General features: G+C 37.4%; 2 protein-coding genes across 7 annotated transcripts; one reads left to right on the top strand and one right to left on the bottom strand.

Annotated features, from left to right (window-relative positions):
• Nucleotides 1-143: 143 nt before the first annotated feature.
• Nucleotides 144-5,324, bottom strand: LOC103979374 (uncharacterized). Of its 2 annotated transcripts, XM_009395499.3 has the most exons (5): nt 5,012-5,321; nt 4,316-4,472; nt 2,471-2,521; nt 1,020-1,112; nt 144-584 (listed from the first exon to the last, which is right to left on the bottom strand). In XM_009395499.3, the coding sequence occupies exons 1-5, from the start codon at nt 5,155-5,157 to the stop codon at nt 507-509; spliced, it is 525 nt and encodes a 174-aa protein (XP_009393774.1). In that variant the 5' UTR covers nt 5,158-5,321; the 3' UTR covers nt 144-506. The 2 variants fall into 2 exon arrangements, with proteins under 2 accessions (XP_009393774.1, XP_064956181.1); XM_065100109.1 differs by lacking the exon at nt 2,471-2,521 and having other exon boundaries at nt 5,012-5,324.
• A 383-nt stretch (nt 5,325-5,707) lies between these two features.
• LOC103979375 (DNA repair protein recA homolog 3, mitochondrial) lies at nt 5,708-21,888 on the top strand. Of its 5 annotated transcripts, XM_009395503.3 has the most exons (9): nt 5,708-5,892; nt 8,364-8,421; nt 9,693-9,728; nt 9,804-9,910; nt 13,665-13,752; nt 13,924-14,096; nt 15,296-15,442; nt 19,597-19,731; nt 20,744-21,888. In XM_009395503.3, exons 1-9 carry the CDS (start codon nt 5,839-5,841, stop codon nt 21,149-21,151), a joined length of 1,206 nt encoding a protein of 401 aa, XP_009393778.2. In that variant the 5' UTR covers nt 5,708-5,838; the 3' UTR covers nt 21,152-21,888. The 5 variants fall into 5 exon arrangements, with proteins under 5 accessions (XP_009393778.2, XP_009393776.2, XP_064956180.1 ...); XM_009395501.3 differs by having other exon boundaries at nt 9,693-9,910; XM_065100108.1 differs by lacking the exon at nt 8,364-8,421 and having other exon boundaries at nt 5,710-5,892.
• Nucleotides 21,889-22,117: the final 229 nt, after the last annotated feature.

Raw genomic sequence — 22,117 nt, 5'->3', positions numbered from 1 at the left:
CCATTCACAAGGTCTATAACCTGTTGTTGAGAAATAGGGAGTTTAATTTCCTTTTTTTTCCTTTACCATGTCAAAAAATCTCCAGGCCTTCTTGTTTATCCTAATCCTTGTATCATGCATGATTCACTAAGAAGACGAAATCATTGATCACCATAAGAGACTGTCCTTACCCTATATAACATGCACAATCAAGCATACAGCAAGTGGAAGAATGGTTAAATACAATACAAGAATGGCTAATCTATCAAACTTACACACATGGATGCATGCATACAAGAATGACTAATCTATCAAACTTAGACACAACGATGCAGACAAGAATGATATCACAGAAAGAATGGATCTGTCTTCTGCAAATAGCATCCTCATCAGTCATCATACTAATTATGGGTTAAAATGTCCATCTTGAAGTGACCAACCTGGCTGACTAGCTGGAAAACCTATTTCCCCACTTGTAACTAGAAGCTGCAGCCTGGTGTCAATGATTGCCTTCATCGTTCCGGATGTCATGCTCCACCCGCAAATTTGTTGATTAATCGAGATAAGAGAGCTACGAAAAACCCCAAGATAGCACCAGCTGTGACCTGAGAAAATGTAACAAGATGGAGCATAGTTTATTGTTAAGATAGAGTTACTCTTAAATCATAGAATCTAATGGTTAAACTATGATTACAACCTAGACACTAAGCCAATCCAATTAATTTAGGTTGGCACACAACATTTGAGGAAAAGTTACTCTGACAGTGTTTGCAAAATGCTTAATTTGCCAATATAAAAGTTGCCAATCAGGGGAAAACAAAGATACTTTGACCATTAGTACGGCATCGATAACCATTTGTTAAGAATGAGAAACAATCTATTGGGACATCGGTTTGAAGTAGAACATGAAAACCTGTTAGTTTGAGAAGGTAGTAATTAGCAATGTGTGTGTACATGTTCATATTCAAGAGAACAAGATGTTCCATGTTGGATGGTCAATAGCTATTAGGCATACAAGTTTACAGCATTGTGTGTCAAACCTGAAGAGGGGTATGGCCAAGAAGTTCATGCAGCGGTCTAGTGTCAGCCAAAGGATGTTCTTCTGGAAGTTGATACACAATTTGATTCAACACCTGGGATGGCAGAAATTAACAGAAGCTATTAATGCAAAAGAGACGAGCAGGTCATTTTCTAAACTGTAAGATACCTTAAGGATAAAAAAACTAGCAAGCTATTATTACATAACTAACACATTATTGAAATATTTTGGAAACACGACAAATTTTTTTTTATGAATAAGATGGATCAATCATGTTAGACGCAAAGTTTGATACTAGCTCATATTTTAGTATCAAAATGGTTGATGAAATTAAAATGAAGACCACATCACACTTCTGTTTTCTTTCTCTGTACTTCTGAAGAATTATGCTATTGTATTCCTGATGAATAGATCGAGGATGCTTGTCAATTACTTGTTATGTTTTATCATGATCTATAACCATGGCGTCCTAAAGAGTTTTGAAGAGCTGTTACATATAATATTAATTTTTTAATTGCTCTATGCATGTTGTATTGTATTCTCTCTTTTTTTCAATATTTTGCATATTAAGGTGTCTATATTCTGTCCTACTAGTTTTTTGTATCAGTATCTTGCATCCTAAGCCAAGGGCAAGCATCAAAGTTGCAAATGAAACATCAGGCTAAAATAGACCTGCCATTTCCTGTTCACTGATTTAAAATCTATCCTAACGCATCGCCAACAAAGATGTGGCTTTGTTTGTAGCAAACTCTCTTGGATGATAGTGCTACTAAGAAGAATAAAGAGAACCAATTTAAATTTTCCAGTAATCACAGCCTCAACAAGCAACAATGCAGATCAACATATTTATACCATCAAAGCAACAAAAGAATACAGTTGCTGGTTAGATGAATGGTATCAGGTTTTAAATTTTTTCGGCAACAAAAGGCTGATTTTCTATCTATATAATCAATGATCTATTTAAGGGTTCAATTTGGGGTACCCAGCATGCGGATTATGTTAAGTTGCCAGGAGCCTAATTCATGTTTTCAAGCTTGATTAAGATAGTAGTACAAATCCAATAAAATCTAAAACTGCGACATAAAACATCTTGGGCAAAAATTTATGGAAAAACCAACATGCAAGCACCTAACTTGCACTTAGATTAAGATGAAAGTGTATTGGCTCATATTATTATTGTAAACTTGGACAGAACATCAGCAATATTGGTGTCCAATACAATTCTTAAAACTTTTCTTATTTTAGGTAGGATGTAATTATGCCATTCACAACTCCACATCAAAACACCAGTTCACAAAGCCAGCATGCACCAGCGCACTAACAGATGCTTATAGTCTAGCTCAAAGTTAGTGAGACTCTGGCCACTTTTTGTATCATGTTGGCCCTAACATTACTATGATCGCAAGGGATACTGAAAAGGAAACTTTTGAAAGCCATGATGTTATTACATACCTCTGCCTGCTTTCCAGCATGCAGTCGAACACCAAAAGCATCATACATTACCTGCCAGTGAGTGGTGCACCCAAAATGTCATTACTGAGTGAAATCACTGGACCATGTTGGCCATGTGAGAATGGCAAATAAATTTGTGCTTCTCAAAAGAAATGGTCATAAGACAGCAAACTTGCCCAATTTCTATAATTTTCTAGAAATGGTTATGAACTAAGTCAAACATGGCCAAATGACATTAGAAATTAGGATATGTTCGATAAGAAGATACCTGAATACTTCCATTCTTAAGGCGTAAAAGCAGTAATGGTGCACTATCACCCTCCTTTTTTATTGTTCACCTCAATTTATACAAGAGGCTGCTTTGGAACTTAAAGTAATAAAACACAACTTATTCTTAAATGGAGTTAAAGTTAGATGGCAAACATAATCATACATATTATATATAACCACAAATTAAATAATAGAAATTAAATATGATGAAACTAACATAAAACCAGAAAACTCATGTCAGATGTGGTATGATTATGGAGAAATGAACTCCCAACAAACCTAACATTGAATTTGTGTTGCACTAGAATAATCTGTGGGTACTTTAATATCGGAGCCCTTTGACCAAAGGATGACTAACATGGTTGCATTTTCTGATCATGCTCAGATACCAGTATTAAGCATAACAAGAGGAACAAGGATTTTCAAATTGAACAACAGTTGTAGCAGGAAAGCTTATAACCTAATATTAATAGAAGGCCCTACGAGAAGTTTTCCTTGGACATTGAAGGATGGATATGTAGGTCCTACGATACAAATAAATCAAAACAATGGTGACTATATGCGAAGTTGCAAATAGTTTTAGATTTATAGTCTTATCCATATGTGGTTTCAATAAAACAACTTTCTAGGAAATCATATTGAAAGAGAAAGATGGTGAAGAAGAAATAATAAGGAAATATACTTATGGTTTTAACTTTTAAGACACCCTTATAGAATAGACTACATGCCGAAACTTCTTAATATAATATTCCTTTGAAGTTTGAATATCCATTATTCAGATATTTCTTATTTAACATTTTGTAATTTATATGTCCTCTTTATGGCCATACTTAGAAGGTTCAGATCACTACTTACTGTATCTGATTGTCAATGCCAAATCATGAGAAATGTCAAAATGCAAGGTCATTGATACCAATATATAAATCTTAACAGTTAAGGGAAGGTTAATAGAAGTTTATCATTTTATGGTATAACCGATCCACATGTGATGTGTGAATAATGAAAGTTGTGTACCATAGTCAATAGCTAGGTATGGATAGGGAGGTATGGAATACAAGGTAAGAAATTTAGCATATTTTGACCAATTCAAGGTAAAAAAAGGATTGCTTCCTTGGCAAAACCGGGATAAAGTTAAGCCACAAGTTCCAGATTCAAGACAAATTCATGAGGAAATTTTATCTCTTTAAGATCAACTCCGGCATCAAGAAATTGGTTAAAATATTAAAACCTTATCCTTTCACTACTTTTTATTTAGCATTGGCATCTAAAAGCAAAGGGTCGAAGTTTCTCATAGACATCCTACATAATTCCACAATCAACTAAATATAATGTCACATGGAATTGCATAGTGACCAAAGATTAAGAAACAAATATGTGGTTTGAGATACATGACAAATGTGAACTTTGGCAATTCACATGTGGATACCATAATAGAAAATCTTATACAATTAAAATACGTAAAGTTTTATATAAATTCACATGTGGCTCATTTGTGTAATCATCCCATCAAAGCATCAACATGTAGTGATTATAGTTACAATATTTATGAAAAAAGAAAAACTAAGTGGGACTTACCACAGATGCAAACATCGTTGCTGTAGCAAAAGCAGAACTACCCAAGCCATCTTGAATTCCAATAGCTACTGCTAGTGCTGTCACTGTTGCTGAATGGGATGATGGCATCCCACCAGATCCAATAAGCTGCTTGGCATCCCAGCGTCTTTCCTTATACCTGTGAATCTAATAATGATTATCCATACAAATGACTTTTATTTCGAGCATCGATGCTTAGAAGAACCATCATACAAATTGTTCATACAGAGCCGCCAAAGATGAATTTAAAAACTACAATCATGGAATGAAATTCTTGTTTGGTGCTATTATTGAAACCCAGTAGACCAGTGGTATTATTTCGGTGTAATTCATGTACTCGATCAGTCTTGTTCTGTTTCTCTTCCTCCGTTAAATTTTTGCTTTGATGAATCAATCATTGAGCAATCATACAAAAGCAACAATTACCATCAGGGAACGCCTAAAGGTCCTCTCTTTGATCTATATAACATAATATCTAAGCAGTACAGATACACGGCTAGAAAATTGCGGCATCGAACTCCTCAGCCAAACCAAGCCCGGTCAAGAACTAAGCTTTCTAGAACGAAGCATGCCCGAAGTCCAGATCAAGATAATAGAAGCCAGAAAAAGGCACTGAAGAGTCCAAAGATCTCAATTCTCGAAGGATCTCAATGAGAGCAAACGTAGCAGGTCACATACCAGGTGGTGAAGACCTTGATGGATTGGGCGATGGCGAAGGCGAGGATGGCCGAGATCAGCGGGTAGTTGTGCAAGACGGGGAAGTAAGGGCTCGATAACGACGGCGATAAAGACGAAGAGCTCTCTAATCCGTTCATCCCTCTCATGGTCGAAGGATCAAAGCAACGCTCGTCTCATTCATCACTATATATACACTTATTTATGCAGATCGAAGACTGAAATGGGAGAGAAGCAAGATGAATATGCTTGCTTGGATCCGATTGGAGGCTCGAATATGCCGCCGACGGCAGGAAATTGTTCCTTTCAAGCTTCGACATGGGGAGAGAGACTTTTACCTACACGGCACCTATCTACCCATTCTCTGACATTGCTATCCGCTCCAGTGGGGCCCAACTATAAGACAAAACCTGATCCGAGTCACAAGACAGGTACGTCGCGTTGGGTAGAAGCGTATCCTTCTTGAGGAGAGGATCATTGTTTCGAACACTGCTACTCGAAGCTACTCACGCAACTACGTACGCGTAATTTGACATTCCACATGGGGCCCAAACGTAAGACACATCCAACTCGAGTTACAAGACAGGTAGTATAATGGGTACGTCAGCAGTTTTAATTGTTACGTATATATACATAGTGGCAAACATGTTATTTTCTTGCGTTTTATGAATATACACGTAAAACCAGAACTTAGTGTCGTGGCAACGACTGGTATTGTCTGAATCCGTCCGACGTATGTCCGACCACCGCCGGATGTGATCTCGCCCACCAATACCAACCGAAGAGAAAAGGAGTCGGGAGTCGCTTACTGCACTCCGACTCTCTCCTCTATGGCGAGATTTCTCCGAATCGCTTCCCCAAAGCGATGTCTCTTCTCAACGGAGGTTCTTCACTTCTCGCTCCCTCTTCGTTCTAATGTTTGCATCAGACTATGAACATATATGTTCCTTCTTTTGGATTTCTCTGTTCTGTTGCATTTGTGTGCAAGGAGTGGTTTTTGGTAGCATAACAAAGCTGATGGGTAGTAGGAATACGGTAATTCTGCATAATCTAGTCAGTGACTTGCCGATGTTGAGGACTATTCTGCTCATCTTGTTGGAAAGAGAGAGAAACGAATTATCAAGAACGAATTTGATTCTAAGGGGTCCAGGTTTTGAGAAATGGATTGGCCTTCTTTTTCTTTTCCTTTTGAAAATTGTTTAATTTGAAGAAGTCGTGAGTTGTTTTGCTTGTTCATGGTTGATGAATAAGTCGATCATCTGGTGGATCATCATGACCTTTTGGTATCCATAGTAATTTCAAGGGTTAGTGATAATTAAAAGAAGGAAAGGTGTTCTGAGAAGGGGAAACGAGGATTTCTTGATGGTTCTTCTCTAGGAATCAGAGTGGGCTTGCAAGAGATGAGGAACAGGGGATTTTAGGGTTCTGTAACTCGAGAGAGTTTCAAAGTGCTCTTTCAGAGAAGGTATGTGTGGAGACGAGAAACATGGGGTATAACTCAAGAGAGTTCAATATGGCTCTTTCAGAAGGGGAAAAGAATTCCATGTTCTTGAAGGATGTGATAAAGTGACCTTGTGCTTCACACCTGCTTACACATAATCTGGAATGGGTTTGTGTATAATTATCGAAGAACTATTTGAATTGGAGAAATCTGCTCAGTCTCTGTCCATAGTTTTGTGACGTGTCAGGTATAAAGTAGAGGCGGCTTCACAGTTTTGGATAATTGATAGAGTTATCAGGTAAATTTGTAAAATCTAAAGGTCAATTGTTCACGACTTAGGACAAGACTATACTTTATTTTTGGTACTTGGGAATTTTTGGATCTTTTGAGAGTCTCTTTGTGTACTTTGTATGTTATATCAAGATATGCAATTTCGAATAATATCGTTCGGTACGGGCGGTACGTATCAGTCCGTCAGCTGACCGGTACACGGACCGTCCATTACCGGACGAAACGATATATATATATATATATATATATATATATATATATATATATATATATATATATATATATATGAGGCGACGTTGCCCCGTATGGGAGAAGGAAAAGGCGACATCGCCTTTTATAAAAAATATATATATATAAATATATATAATCTCTTTATATATAAATATATATTTATTAATTTATATATATATATATATAAACGAGGCGACGTCATCGAATTATATATATATACCGCTCGGTATACAATATCGTACCGTTCCCAACGAACGTCAAAACTCCGTACGGTATGATATTGCATACCTTGTGTTATATTGTAGGCATTTTAACTATTCTACCTTTGCTGGTGCTTGTGATCGCCACTCTTGAACATTTGGAGCATTTGGGAGTCTCTTTGAGTAATACTTATTGTGTTCTTCATTCTTACCTGGTTATAATGTTATACTATTGGTGTTGTAACTCTTTTATCTTTGCTAGTGCTCTCGGTTATCTCTTTTAGAAGTTAAGCTTCCCTTTTCCCTAAGAAAGGATGCATGAAATTCTGTGAGATATCTTTATTGAGGTTTAGACTTTTAGATGTCTTCCATGCCAGGACTCGACCAAATAGACTCATTGTCCGCTTAAAACAATATTTCAAAATTTTAACACGTGGTTAAAAAATATTAAGCTTGAACTAGTAGTAATCAGCCCATCTAACGATCCTACTTTGTTTGGTGAACTATCCATGGAGTTGTCTACATTTTGTTAAAACTTGCTTTTTCCATTGTGTATTGTTGGACAAGTTACACCTTTTGTTTACTGGGACAGATTGATCTTGGTTTTTTTAATTAAAATAGTACATGTATGAGTAAAGGTCCTTTTAATTCCTTGTATGGTTCCTTTGGCTCATTACTTGAACTTTTCATAAATGGCTATGTTGGTTTTAGCAACCATCATAAGTCTATGACAGTCCATATTAGTGCCACGGTTAAAAGAAACTGATTTTTGCTAGATTAAGTTTGACACTTTTGATACTGGTGTTGGTTGTCTGATATGGGTGCTTATATATGTCTGCGTATTTCTGATAATATAAATGAACTATGTAATTTGCACAAAACTTTTCTTCAGTGGCCACACGAACTTTGCCAATAACCAACTGGGCATTGCATTTTAATATTTATATTTTAGAATACTAGACAGATCAAAAGGCTTGTAGAGAATATTCCATGGATGAATATGGGACTTACCTCAAACCTATAAATGACTTTCTTGTTGTATGTGTAAAACATTCCTTTCATTTCACAAAAGTTAAATTAGGTATAAATCTTCAAATTCTTATGTGCTTTAAGCATGGCTTCTATCATTTGGTATATTGTTTAAACTTTAAATTTCCTTTTTTACTGTGTACCATTTTCTTGCTCCTGACAGGTCTATAAACAAGGAGTGTTGGGCACTCTGTTTCAGTTATGCAATTTCTCTTCTAAAGGTGCTGAAACATTTTTTTTCTATACCCTTATTTGAAAATGCATGCGTAATTTTTCAATATAACAATAGACCTAATTTGATTTTGTTTTGGTGAATCCCTTTAGCTAAATTAATTTCATGTTGGGCAAAAGGTGTGTCGCTATATGGTCAAACTTTCAACTTCATATTTTTGCAGGTTGTGTCGCAAGAACATTCACCTCTGATACATTTTCTTATACTGGATTCCGTATTTGGTTTTTTGTGCTTATTAATCCCTAGGTCCTTCTCTGAAGATTGAGAACTTGCGAAGAATTTTGTGGCTGTATATGTGTGCACTTATGTCTTTTGTGATCATTAAATTATTTTTTGTTCCTTTTTCTGCACTTGAGAAGCCAGCTTCTGTTGAAGTGCATAGCAGACAGCAGTTTTGAAGCTTCAACCTCAGGCTGATACTTACTTTAGGTGAACAATGATTTCTGTAAGAGATCAATATCACCTGACACTACTTAGCATTGGGATACTTATCCATTAACTTGAGTTGGCAAGTTAGCTGTTTTTTGCTGTTGGAGACTGTTTTCTCTATCCCTCCCAACTTTTAATGGTTGTCATGTCTTCTAAAGCTGTTCCAGCACCTTTAATGTTGCGATTTTTGTCTATATGATGATGAAGCTGCTTCCACCAGCTGTCAGTATCTATCATTTGATTGAGCTTCTTGTTAGAGTATGATGGTGAATGGACACATATTCATGCATTCAATGCCTTCATTCTTGTATGTCTTTCTCTTTCTCACTCTCTTTTTTCTTTTTTGGGAACTATGAAGATCACAGAAACTAAATTACTGCAGGGGTGCGTTAGAGGATTGGTAAAACAGAAAGTTTCACTGACCAGACTTTAGTCTAATGGTTTCATCCTCACCCTCTAGAAGTGGTTCCTTATTCAATTGTTGGGAGATGTTTTTCTACTATTTATATACTTCTATGATGGTGTTTCATTGACAAGCCAATAGTAAACCATGAATATAGTAATTTTGCAGCAAATAAAAATTTGGAGCTTTAAGTTTGTTTCTGTTGTAAGGCTAGATTCATCACTTATTAAATCTGCATGCTTATTGTCAAACAACTAGCTGTTGTATTCTTCTTTGGCAAATATCATCTGTACTCCAAGAATGGTATTAATGTGATATTTTTGACCTCCTTATCCTATCGTTTCTTAGTTGGTGTCTAATTTGTTTTTAAAATTGGCTATTCAACTTTTGGATGATACGAACCGAGCTTGCAACTCTTTCTTTCCTAGGAGGAGGAAAATCAAAGTCAAATGGAAGTGGTTCGGGTGAGGATAATATTTCTAAGAAAGACCTGGCTCTACAACAAGCCTTGGATCAAATAACCGCTCAATTTGGTACAGGGGCAATCATGTGGCTTGGTCGTTCGCATGCTCCTAGAGAAGTTCCTGTAGTCTCAACAGGCTCTTTTGCACTGGATATAGCATTGGGCATTGGTGGGCTTCCAAAGGTCATTAAGAATTAAGATTTAGTTCTGGAATGATTTTTAAGATGTTCTTGATTGAATTTTTTCTCATGTTCTCAAGTAGAACCTCTTAATGAGGTCATTTATCATGGATTTTTCTGATTCCAAATGTCTTTTTCTGCAATAGATTGACAGAAAAAATGTGCACTGCAACATTTTTTATTGTTCTAGTTTATTGAATATAGTACCAGATAATCTAAAAAATGTGGCCTCTATTTGCAAGTATTGTCTAAATGTGACTTGCATGTTTAGGTTAGATTATTGCTTTTGAGTTTTGGAATTTCTGAATAACTAGCAAGAAGCTGAGAACCAAATTTCCCTTTTCCGTTCATGCTCTGGATATTAGTTCAATAATGATGCAGATCTGTCATGTAATAGCCTAGTAGACATAAAGGTGCCCCGCGTTTGTTTCTTTTTTTTTTTTTTTGCAGCTTTAGTGCCATCAGGACACTTACATGATACTGAGGTCTGAAGTGAAATACGGAAGGTCCTAACTTGGATTAAGGAAATTTTACAGTAGAAACAGACTAAAATTTGATTATAAAAAGGATAAAAAACAAGGATGATGTAAGGGCTGTGCCAACTGAGCATCATAACTTAAAAAATAGTTCAACCACCTTGTTTTCACAGCTGAGACATAATTCAAACCGAGTTAGGTTTTTAGACTTCTTGGGCTCGGACTTATTGACACTTAGAAAGGATTAAATATGATACAAGTAGCTTACTTTTCCTTTAGATGTACCAGATTACTGGTCTGTGGATAGTCCAACTGATATTGGATTGAAAGTAGCCTAGCTATCTGGACGTGCACACTTATTATATGTACTATATCTTTACATGTATATGCACAATAATTAGGATTTGATTTCCATCAGAATCTAAATTATGATATATGCCGTTATGTGTACATTTACATTGGGGAAAAAAGAGTTGAGATTCATTGGTACATAGATCATCCTAGAACTCTTTTATTGTCCGAGGACACATTGTATGCCCCACTTCTTGCATTAGGTATGTGTTACATTTGTGAAGAGTTTCTTCTCCTCGGTTTACCTATAATTTCGCCAAAAGCCCTCGAAAAGTTTCATATCATAAATTTGCATCAAAAGTTGGATTACTTTTATGAATTTCCTTTTAGATAAAGATGTTCTGGTTTCATTAAAAATTATCCATGTTAAATTAGTATTATAATTGTAAATTACCCTTCACTACCTTAATGTCTTGTGCATGCTAGTTTACTTGTATCCTAATATACCTAAGGAAATAGTGTAAGAATTTGTTGTTTCAATCGACTAGCCATGTCATAATTTATTAATACCATTTTGTCATTTATGCACCAGTTATGCATAGCGTGTTATGTCTTATGCATTCCATGATCTTTCATAACAGATTATAGGAGTAGAAGTCTTTTGATTCTGTTGAAAATACTGTGTTTGAATTTCTTAATGCTATACTAGGGTTTATTTACTTGTGTCCTGATATAGCTATCGCATACCATGCTAGAATATAACTAGTACTGGAATACTTTATTTTAGTGATGCATACTGTTTTATATTCAATGCATACCATGCCATGTTATAACAAATCATAGAATGTTGGTGGTGGACATGCCATTAGAGATGAAGGTGATGAGAAGGGTAGTGGTGTTAGCAAAAGGAGAATGCAGAGGATGCACGGTGGTGATTGCTTGTGAGGAGGAGAAGGTGGTTGGGGCCTCGCCATGTGAGGCATAGGTATTAACGATAATACTAGTGTCACGAAGGTGGTGACAAGAGTGATATTGCCAATGATGAGAAGAACGTGGAGTATGTGATGGTGATGGTCATTGTGAGGAGAAGATTGTGGCGATGATGGTGGCAGTGGCAGCAACACCCTGAGAAGCATAAGTGGTGATGTTATTGAGGAGAATGATGGCATGGTGGTTGTTGTATGCGACGAGGCCGTGATGGTGGCAGCAGTGGCAGCAACAATAAGTGCTAATGTGTGGATGAGGATGGTTGCACCAACAGAAGGTGGTGGTGGAGTCTCTGATGATGATAGGTGCTAATTTGTTGATGGGAATGATGAGGAGTTGTTTTTGCCTTTTTGGCTGTGTCCATGTGCTAGGGGAGGAAGAAAACCTCAAGATTAGGAGGTGGAAAGGAGAAAGAAAAGAGGTAATTTCATAGATGAGGGCTCTTTTCAAATCCTCCACTTGCTGCAAACTAGTTCGTGGTTCTGGAAAACATTAGTGGTCTGCTACCAAACAAAGAATTGCTATCTTAGGGTTTTAGAAGATCTAGGCCAGATTTTTGCAATTTTCCAGAAGGTGCTTGTTTGTGGCATTATGGAAAGCTATGGGCTTGTTCGTGCAAATTGCTTAATTAGAAAGTTTCTATCTAAAGTAACTTGAACTCTACTGGAGACATATGCAGGCTTGATAAGACTCAAAAGTCTATTTATATCACCACCCCTCTCTGCAAAAAGAGGACTCAACATACATTTGTCTGAAATTACAAACCACCTCACACTTAAAAAGATTAATGTAATGATACAGTAAATGCAATTTGATGTTTATTCTAGATTTTACATAACATTCAAGAATCTTTAAGCATGCTATATATCAAGGTCTGTCGTACCGAAGCGTACCGCCTGTACTGGGCGGTATGTACCGGTCCGACAGATTACTGGTACGTGGACCGTCCGGTACCGCTACAGTGCTACAGTGTTATACTATAGTGCTGCTACAGTATAAAAATAAAAAAAATATTCGGTACGCCCTGATGTACCACCCGGTACACCGGTACCATACCGTACCCAGCCCGAGTCGAAATGCCGGTACGGTACGGTACAGCGAACCTTGCTATATATACACCATGGTTTCAGCACTGACCAATATTTATCGATCTGAACAAAGAGCACTATTGGATCATATAGATTGTTACCAATTAATATTTATTTTTTAAAACCGTTCACTATACTGGTATTATATCAGTTTGGTATATTACTCAAACAAATATTAGATCGAGATTTAAATATTTGCTATATATAACTTTATTGATGTTTAGCGTATGTCGCTGTTTGGATATATCAAGATAAAAGATGGCCAAAATTGGGATGTGTGAAGGATTATCTTTGAATAAATAGGTAATGGGTACAAATGTGAAATGATGCCTTCTTGTGTCTAGACATAATTTATTGTCTCATGCCGTTCCATTTTTCTTAGTCCTAAGACACAGCATAGCGGATCTTTTGAAATGTTCTTTGAGTTTGTTTGCTTGATTTTCATGTCAGATTGTTCTTGGGGCTAGACTTAACTGAGATTATCATGCTGTTCCATTTTCTTACTGCTAACCTTTTTGAAGAAAATGTTTCCTGGGTTCTTCCCTCTTTGTTGTGTCATCTTTGTTGGATTTTCTAAAACTTGTTCTTGTGGTAGGACTTGAAACCCCAAAACCATACAACAATACAAATGTAGTTTCACTCGGTGACATTAGCTAGGACTTGTCGGTCATGGTTCTGTTATTGAATCACATTTTAATAATCTTCTTATTGCTTGATTGTTTGTTTCCTTTCGATTATCTTGTTTGTGCATACAGATGTTTATGATGGATGCCGAGTGTTCCAATTTTCAAATAGTACAATAAATATCATATTGTTATTTAACTTATTTTAGCTGGTCCCTCATTCTGGAGGGGTCAACTCCCACCCTGTATCTTAGATCACCCATCAGTTTATTTATCTTATTACACATTAACAGGGACGTGTTGTGGAAATTTATGGCTCAGAGGCTTCTGGGAAAACAACTCTTGCTCTGCATGTGATTGCTGAGTCACAAAAGAATGGAGGTAACTTCGGCTACCATGTCATGCTTTGATCTCTTAGTGTACTTGTTTAACAATTTAAAGGTGAAAACAAATCAAAATCCCTTGACCTTTCCCTACTTGCAGGTCATTAGATCTTTAAGTTATTTATATTTCAGTATTTTTTTATAGTACTTCTCTGTTTCTCTTCCACAGGTTACTGTGCTTTTGTAGATGCTGAGCATGCTCTGGATCCATCATTGGCAGAGTCCATAGGTGTTAAAACTGAAAACCTACTCCTCTCACAGCCAGATTGTGGTGAGCAGGCACTTAATCTTGTGGACACTCTGATCCGAAGTGGTGCTGTTGATGTTGTGGTTGTGGACAGTGTAGGTAGAGGGATTTATAACTTCTGTTTACCACTTAGGCTTTCATTCTTCTTCCTTCTGTAGTATGGTTCTTATGTATAGTTTTCAAATTTTAGTACCTGGTTCTGCCCTACTTTGCAATATGCACGATTTCTGTTTGCTTAATTTGATTCTAAAATTTACTTACATCTGATGTAAAATGATTTTGCATTCCAGTCAGGTTAAAGTCTCACAGTAGTCAAAAATAATGAGTTTGGGAACAAATCAAGAAAGCAGGATCATGAGAACTCTCTTCTATTGCATGAACTTTAGATGAAAGTAAGAAGCTTTATTTGGATAGTAAAGGAGTAATTTGGATACCCCTACAAATTTATTTAGGTGTTAAGACCAAAATCAATGACATGAACATGCATCTGAATAAGAAAAATTCAGTTAAACATGACACAATGGTGATCAAAATGTTTCAAATGTGGTGCAACCTTTGATTGTTAGTGGGTGAGAATGCTTAAGTTATTAAGCTTCATGAGTTTAAGCAAGTTCTTTTTGTTGTTTATCATCATTGAAATGCAGAAATAAGGTGTCATGAATACCTTGCATTTGATAGCAGAAAAGTGGATGAATTGGAATTTTTTTGTAGGTATACTCATCTTAAGGCCATCAAATAACTTTTAGACATATCCCACTTGATGTTTGGCAGAATGGAAAGCTTCAGGTTAGGAGCATCACCCGAGTTTAATGATGTCACATGAGGGTAAGATGCTGACATTGTACATATGCTAGTGTATTATTATTAAACTATAAGATGATATTCACACATTCCCTACTGATGAATATGTCCATGATTCATTGTGGCATGTTGGTTTTAGCAGTGATGACAACCTTAGCCCTAGATCAAGTGAGCTGGGTGGTGATCTTTGGGTGGAACATGGTGAAGGTGGCATTTCATGTAGTTAGCTATCACTATCAGTAATATTAGGAAATTAGTTCTTTTTTATTGTAGCATTTCTGATAAGGTACTTCTTGAAATTTGCTGTTGCACTGTTTTCCTGTAGGTATTACTCTTTAATATATAAAGTCATGAACATCTATCATTGTGACATTTTCTGAGTGATGCTTAGCCATCGCATGTAGTGTTTTTGTTGAATATTATTTTCTTTTGCTAACTTGATCAGATTGATCAACATTTTCTTGTTTCTTCCACCTTTTCATTTGAATTTCAGGTGGCAGCTCTTGTGCCTAAAAGTGAGCTAGATGGTGATATGGGAGATGTGCATATGGCCCTTCAAGCAAGACTGATGAGCCAAGCTCTTCGAAAGTTGAGCCATTCTCTATCTCTCTCCCAGACAATCTTGCTATTTGTAAATCAGGTAAATCTAAAATGAGTTTTGAGCATGTTTTTTGGATGATATGGTGGAATTTTCTTTCTGGGACTGTCATAGTGTCTATCTGGAAGTAAATTGAAGTGATGTATTTCTCTTCCTGTTTAGATCTGTTCTGTTGAACTCTTCTAAACAGGACTAAGGTGCAACATACACTTGACTGCTCAATTGTCTCATAACACAAAGCTCACCTACTGCAATGCTCAATGGTCATGTCCATAACGCACAAAAATCAACCTGTGGAGTCTAAGATTGGAAGGTATTGTTTATCTATTGCCATTGTGGGGGAAAGGTTAAGGAATAGTCCCACATGGCTAAGAGGTTTAAGAGTTGGGCCATATGTAGTAACCTTGACAATCTAGATCTTTGGGTTGTAATGGTTCGGGCGGACTTATTACCAAATAATTTATTTGGTTCGAGTGAACCAATTAGATCTAAAAGTCAACGGTTGCGGAGTTCGATTGAGACCTATCCATGCGTCAGCCCCAATGCAGAAACTCTTTCTCATTTCGTTTATGGGACTAATTACATATTACCCCTAAAACATCTAGGTGGTGGATGCAGAGCGACGACAGAGCACCCTGCGGCTCCGTCACAAAGTGGCATTTGCGGCATGGAGTCATCGGTGCCAGTCTCGAAAGTATCAAGACCTTGCAGTTGGCTCCCCTACCCACTCTCCAGAACCCTCGACGAGGGCAATAATGGAGCGATACGCTTCAACGAAGAGGAGGTTGTAAAGAGTTGCAGTCGTGTGCTGGGCAATGATGGGGGAGAGGAGGCGAGCGGCGGCGTTCTGCTAGGCCTTGCCCGTGGACGAGTGGTGGTAGTGGTTGTTGAGGAGGTGGGCAGTAAGGAGGCGCACGGTGTTAGTGTCGGTGTCAGCGAGGGGAACACACATCTTTGGGTCCTGCTTTGATAGGCGGCAGATCTCCGTGATGGCTTTGGCAACGGACTTTGATTCCGTGGTGACAGAGCGCCATTGCAGATGCAGAGTGATGAAAGACTCGGCAACTGCGTTGGCATCGACGTCAGCAGTGCCACCATCCGCCATCACCAACTAGAACGTTAAAATTATATTTTTTGCCTTTATTTTCGTGTTTTCGTTGGTAAACTGACGTCGTTAGAATAAATGGACCTAGTTGTTTCACTTCCATAACTATAGGGATGTCAATGTAACTATTTAAAGCGTAGGGACCAGGATGTTAAAGGTAGCTAGTTGCATGGGGTAACCTGTAATTAGCCCTCGTTTCTGCACGGCTGCGGAGTTCCTCCCATCACCGAACGACTGCAGCAACGGCAATGACAGCGTCTTCCTTCGACAGCAGTGACATCTTCCTCCAGCAGCGACGCTAGCGACAACGTCTTCCTCTGGCAGCGGCTTCTCCCCCCTCCCGGTATATCTCTCCTCCCTTTGGCAGCGGCTTCTCCTCCTCCCTCCTACCTTCTTCCTCGTTCACCACAGCCCTCCTACGTTCACTGCAGTCTCTTCCCTCTTCCTTCTTCCCCTCCCTCTTCCCGGTTTATCACTGCCTTCTTCCCCTTTCACTGCTGCCTTCTTCCCCCTTCACTGCAGCCCTCCTATAGCCTCTTCCTTCTTCCCCATTCATCACTGCCTTCTTCCCCATTCACCGCAGCCATCCTACAGCCTCGTCCCTCTTCCCCGTTCACTGCTGCCTTCTTCCCCATTCACCGCTGCCACTTCCTTGCTGTTTGTCAATTTAAACTTAGAATAGCTGCCTGCCTGCTGTAGTGAATCATTTGTAAAATGTTGATTATTATTGCTATTACTGTAGTGATTAGTGCTACTTTTTAGTGTTTTGGATTGTTGTTGCAGCCAAAACTTTTTAACTTCGTACCATACCGGTGTACCGAGCTTTGCTCGGTATGGTACGGTACAGGGTATCAAGCGGTACGCCTAAAAAAGGGTATAAAACCCTTTGAGTTCGACATCCTCAATAGAAATGAGCGACGACGAAGGTGGTTTACAAAGGCGGCTCTGGGTCGAGTTCCATCGTCCAACGATGTCGCTATGAGAGGAGTTATGATGAGATTAGAAGCAGAGGAGTCAAGGTCAGAGGGAGGCAGCTTCTTCTTCCGCAAGGGTTTCTTCAAGTGGCCATGGTTCTTGATGACAAGGTCGGCGAGGGAGGTCAGGACCAGAAGCGGAGTCGTCAAAGTCGGAAGGAGGCAGCTTCTTCTTCCGCGAGGGCTTCTTCAATCGGTCGCGGTTCTTGACAATGTGGTCAGCAAGGGAGATTGGGACCAGAAGCGGAGGAGTCAAGGTTGGAGGGAGGCAGCTTCTTCTTCCGCGAGGGCTTCTTCAAGTGGCTGCGATTCTTGACGACGAGGTTGGCGAGGGAGGTCGGGACCAAAAGCAGAGGAGTCAAGGTCGGAGGGAGGCAACTTCTTCTTCCGCGAGGGCTTTATTTCTCTCGTTATCACTTGATATCAACCGATACAGGTCGGTAACGTCGAAATTTCGATCGTTACCCCCGATACAGTCCTGTATCGCCCGATACAGAGCCAAAAGCCTGATACCGCCTAGTAGCGGGCGGTCCACGTACCGGTTTGCTGGCGGACCGGTACGTACCGCTCATATCAGGCGATACAGAACGTTATTAAAATCCTTGGTTGCAACTTTAGATGGTGACAAGATTGAAGATGATGAACTGGATTTTAATGATCTTTGATGTTAATCTTATTTTATTTTATCATTTTGATATTGAATATGGACAATATAGTTTGGTACTTTAAATGAATGGAAGTTTGATGTGTTTTAGTATTTTATTTTTTCATTTTCGCTACTAAAACAATTTTTTATTTAGTTTATTTTTTATTAATCATGATATATAATTTTTAAATTATAATATTTGAGAGCGTCTCGTTTCGCTTGAGTGAGCACCTAGTGCCTCGGGCATTTTTGGATTGTGGTGCCTTTGGATGCCTAGCGCTTTTAACTATGCTAGAATGAATAGAGTTTTACAACAGCAGGTACTGCACTTAGTGAAGTTAATAAATGCATCTGACCTAGATCATTCAACAACTCTCTAAAAAAAAGTTTGAGAAAAATGAGGTTCATGTATGGAGGGGAAGACAAGCCTCACTCATCAAATAGGAGAAAGAGGAGACGAGCATTCAGACAAGAAAGAGGAAAATGTTGTGAAAGGAAAATATGCTAAATTTGTCATAAGATAAGATAAAGTTTAGTCTCACATAGTTAAGAGTTTCAAGAGTTGGCTAGATAAATTGGAGTTGGAAGTGTCTCATATGTCATAAATTGTTTATATTCTAAAGTCTAAACAATATAAACATTTGAGTTTTATTGGTGTTTAATTATCATTTTGGTGCCTTGACTAATTTGGCTCACTATTCATTATTCGATTCTAACAGATATCGTATCTCCTTTTTCTAGGCAAACTAACCTTCCACTAAGACAACTTGCAAGTGTAATGAGGAGTCAGCAGAAGAAATGGCTTGAGAACTTGGTATATGTCAATAAGGCAGGGTTAGGAGGATGATGGCTATAAGGGAAATCTATAATTCCAAAGGATGATGAATGGAAAACAGCCTGCAAACTAATTTTATCCTGTTAATCAGAAACATTGTTCAGCTCATGTTGCGGATTGTTGATTCAAATCACATTAAAAGTGAACTACATTGTATTTGTTTGTTCATTTTTGAAGTGAATAAATTAACTAGCTTGATGAGACAAGGGAAATTCTTGAATTTCAAGATCACTGCCTATCCATTGAATGGTGGTCGGTAGAGTTTGACATGGAACCTGTTCTCAAAGGCTGCCTAGGAATTAAGTTTATGGGGTTCATTGTGCCAACTAACACACCCCTCCTAGCATTAGTGGATAGGGAAAGAATGTCTAGTCATCTTAAGCATATTGTACTAATGATGTATTTCTTAATTCTTACATTGGTCTTATGGCCTTGAATCCAAAATCCATTTGAACAAGAATATCAGATGTTGGACATTGTTCAACAACATTTTAGTAAAGTATAATTGGAGAAATACTTATTCCAAATTGTTATGTTCACTACTCTTTGAAAGCAAGAATTATTTTGTGCAATTTTTTTGAAGTTTCAACACTAAAGTTCAGTTGTGTTATGGAAGTTAAATTATTGTTTTTATAGGTGAGATCGAAGCTGAGCACATTTGGAGGATTCAAAGGACCAACTGAAGTTACTTGTGGTGGCAACGCCTTGAAGTTTTATGCATCTGTTCGATTAAATACTAAAATAGCAGGTCTCATTAAAAAAGGTGAAGAGGTAATTGACCTTTTTATTTTTCTTATGACTTGTGAATCAGGATGTTTCAGGTACATAAATTAGTTATTTTGTAGATATTGTTCGTGACTGTGGTTCACTGCATGATGTTACAGTGTGGTAAAATTAACCCTTAATATTTTAGCTCAAAAGTTTGGTTCAGATATATGATTCTCTTTTGGACCTTAAAATTAAACTTTATATGATTTTTTTATTGAATGCCTAGTGAATATGGTTGAAAATTTGGACCTTAAGTTTTAGATGGATGTTCGATAAAGAAGAACTTCACTTGTAAATACGTAAACTACATACTAGTTTTAAACATGGTATGACTTCTGATTTAGAAAATAATTTATCGGCACATCTTAGCTATATAGAGTTGGTTTTGAGTAATTCTTTCCATTACGATGTTTAAGGTACCCTTTAATGTGGCCCAAATTTGGCAGATGCATATTTCACTGTTGAACAGATTTTAGCTAGAAATTAAAATACATACCTCTGAATATGATACAATGGAACCTTTGAGCAGTAATAGAGTAAATCTAAAAGTGAAGGAAGTGAAAGCATGAGAGAAAAAGGATATGTGGAGGACTTTAAAATTTTCTTTTCTCTATGTGACAAATTTCCTTTTTTAAGCTTTGCAGAACATATATAGGATCCATAAGTTCCTGATGGGATGCCTTGTTTCTAGGGATATCTTTAATAATTGAGATATTTCTCATTTTGAGGAATAATTAACATAAAAGTTTATTCGAAATGTAAATGCATGCAAGTTTATGCTCCTGGATGTGGAAGTAAACATCACGACCACTTTAGTTTTTTAGTACTCACTCCTATTTTCTTGATTGATTATGATGTTATCTCTAGATTCTCTACAGTATTTCACTGGTGGGTTTTTAGGTGCTAAAATTATATTTTCTTACAGAGCTCCTTTGTAAAATTGGTTTGATGAAGTACTTGATGAAAAAAGTTGTGTTTTATCTTGCAATGAAAACATGTCTTGGTTATTTGGCAGGTTTTAGGTACCCAGATCATGGTAAAAATTGTGAAGAACAAGCATGCTCCTCCTTTCAAGGAAGTGCAGCTTGAACTTGAATTTGGCAAAGGGATAAGCCGTGACTCGGAGGTTATAGAGTTAGGCTGCAAGCATCAGTTCATTACAAAAACAGGGGTTGCATATTACTGCTTAAATGGTCAAAATTTCCATGGTAAAGATGCCTTAAAACGTTATTTTGCTGAAAATGAAGTTGTCCGGGAAGAGCTGATGATCAAGGTCAAAGAGAAACTGACACAGGCTGATACAAATAACAAAAGTTACAAAGATGAAATCTCAAGCAAAGATACACAGGAGGAAATAATTTCCATGCAGACAACTGATGAGGAAGTGGTTGCTGAGGTTGAGGCTCAGAGCATTAGTACATAAAGATGCACATGGCACATAAAAGCCTATGCCATTGGTCTATGCTAATCTAAATTCACCTGGTTCTGTTTAAGCTTTTGGTGAAATCCCAAGTAAAATTTCACAAGATTTTGTCTGGAAGGTTGGAATTCCTAGCAGCAAGTTCACATCTTGAATTCAAAAAGATCCTAAGTCGGTGTTTGTTCCTATTATCCAGCATCCAACAATCTTTCAAAAGTTACCTTGGAGATGATGAGAGCAAGGTCGTGTATGAAGTCACTGGAACACTACTCCTAATTGTATATATTATAGTGGCTACATCTTATTCCACAGTCTTGTGGTCTTTTATCCAGGTTTTGTCTTGTTAGTCTCAATGTTGAAGAAACAGCAGCAATGAAAACTGATAGATACACCACAGCCTGCTACAGAGCCAACTTCTTCATAATGGAGAATTGCAGATTACAGTCCTGTTTCACATCCTGATGCATTGACTTGGTCCTTAGTACCTTTTTGGTAGGCTTATGCCATACATAAATCTTTCGGTTTTTTTTTAATAAGTGATGAAGACGAAATTTGATCCGAAGATGCTATCGATAGTTAAAGCATTTACCAGCCATAAGTAAATATCGTCAGTCATTCGTCCGCGGATGTATCTCAATTGCTTTTTGTTTGTATTATTTTAGTAGATCAGATCTGTTGAAGAGTAGAACAAATGTAAGTTTCTACATAGTTGCTTGTAGTATCATTTCTATATTTTTACCTATCTGGCTTCCAGTGATGTCTTTATATAGAACATGAAGCTGTATATTGATGCTTATTTATTATATGGAGATTACAAAAGAATACAAACAAGTTGTATTTAAATATTATTTATTAAATATTTTATTGGTAATCATATATGGTAATAGAAAACTAACAATAGATGCAGAAATCATAGATTTTGTTCATATCACTGGGACAATTAATATAAAGGAAGATTAGCTATAAGAG

Source organism: Musa acuminata, chromosome BXJ2-3, assembly GCF_036884655.1.
Source record: "Musa acuminata AAA Group cultivar baxijiao chromosome BXJ2-3, Cavendish_Baxijiao_AAA, whole genome shotgun sequence".
NCBI classification, from domain to species: domain Eukaryota; kingdom Viridiplantae; phylum Streptophyta; class Magnoliopsida; order Zingiberales; family Musaceae; genus Musa; species Musa acuminata.
Note: the sequence above shows the minus strand (reverse complement) of the source record. Positions and strands in the feature narration are given on the sequence as shown.

What these genes read in the sequence shown, in the direction of transcription:
- LOC103979375 (XM_009395501.3), top strand. Translation starts at nt 5,839, where the DNA reads ATGGCGAGATTTCTCCGAATCGCTTCCCCAAAGCGATGTCTCTTCTCA. An exon ending in GATGTCTCTTCTCAACGGAG is followed by an intron (nt 5,893 to 8,363) that starts GTTCTTCACTTC and finishes TGCTCCTGACAG; the next exon opens with GTCTATAAACAAGGAGTGTT. An exon ending in TGAGTCACAAAAGAATGGAG is followed by an intron (nt 13,753 to 13,923) that starts GTAACTTCGGCT and finishes TCTCTTCCACAG; the next exon opens with GTTACTGTGCTTTTGTAGAT.
- LOC103979374 (XM_009395499.3), bottom strand. Translation starts at nt 5,157, where the DNA reads ATGAGAGGGATGAACGGATTAGAGAGCTCTTCGTCTTTATCGCCGTCG. An exon ending in CAACGATGTTTGCATCTGTG is followed by an intron (nt 2,522 to 4,315) that starts GTAAGTCCCACT and finishes ACTCACTGGCAG; the next exon opens with GTAATGTATGATGCTTTTGG. An exon ending in TTGGCCATACCCCTCTTCAG is followed by an intron (nt 585 to 1,019) that starts GTTTGACACACA and finishes ACATTTTCTCAG; the next exon opens with GTCACAGCTGGTGCTATCTT.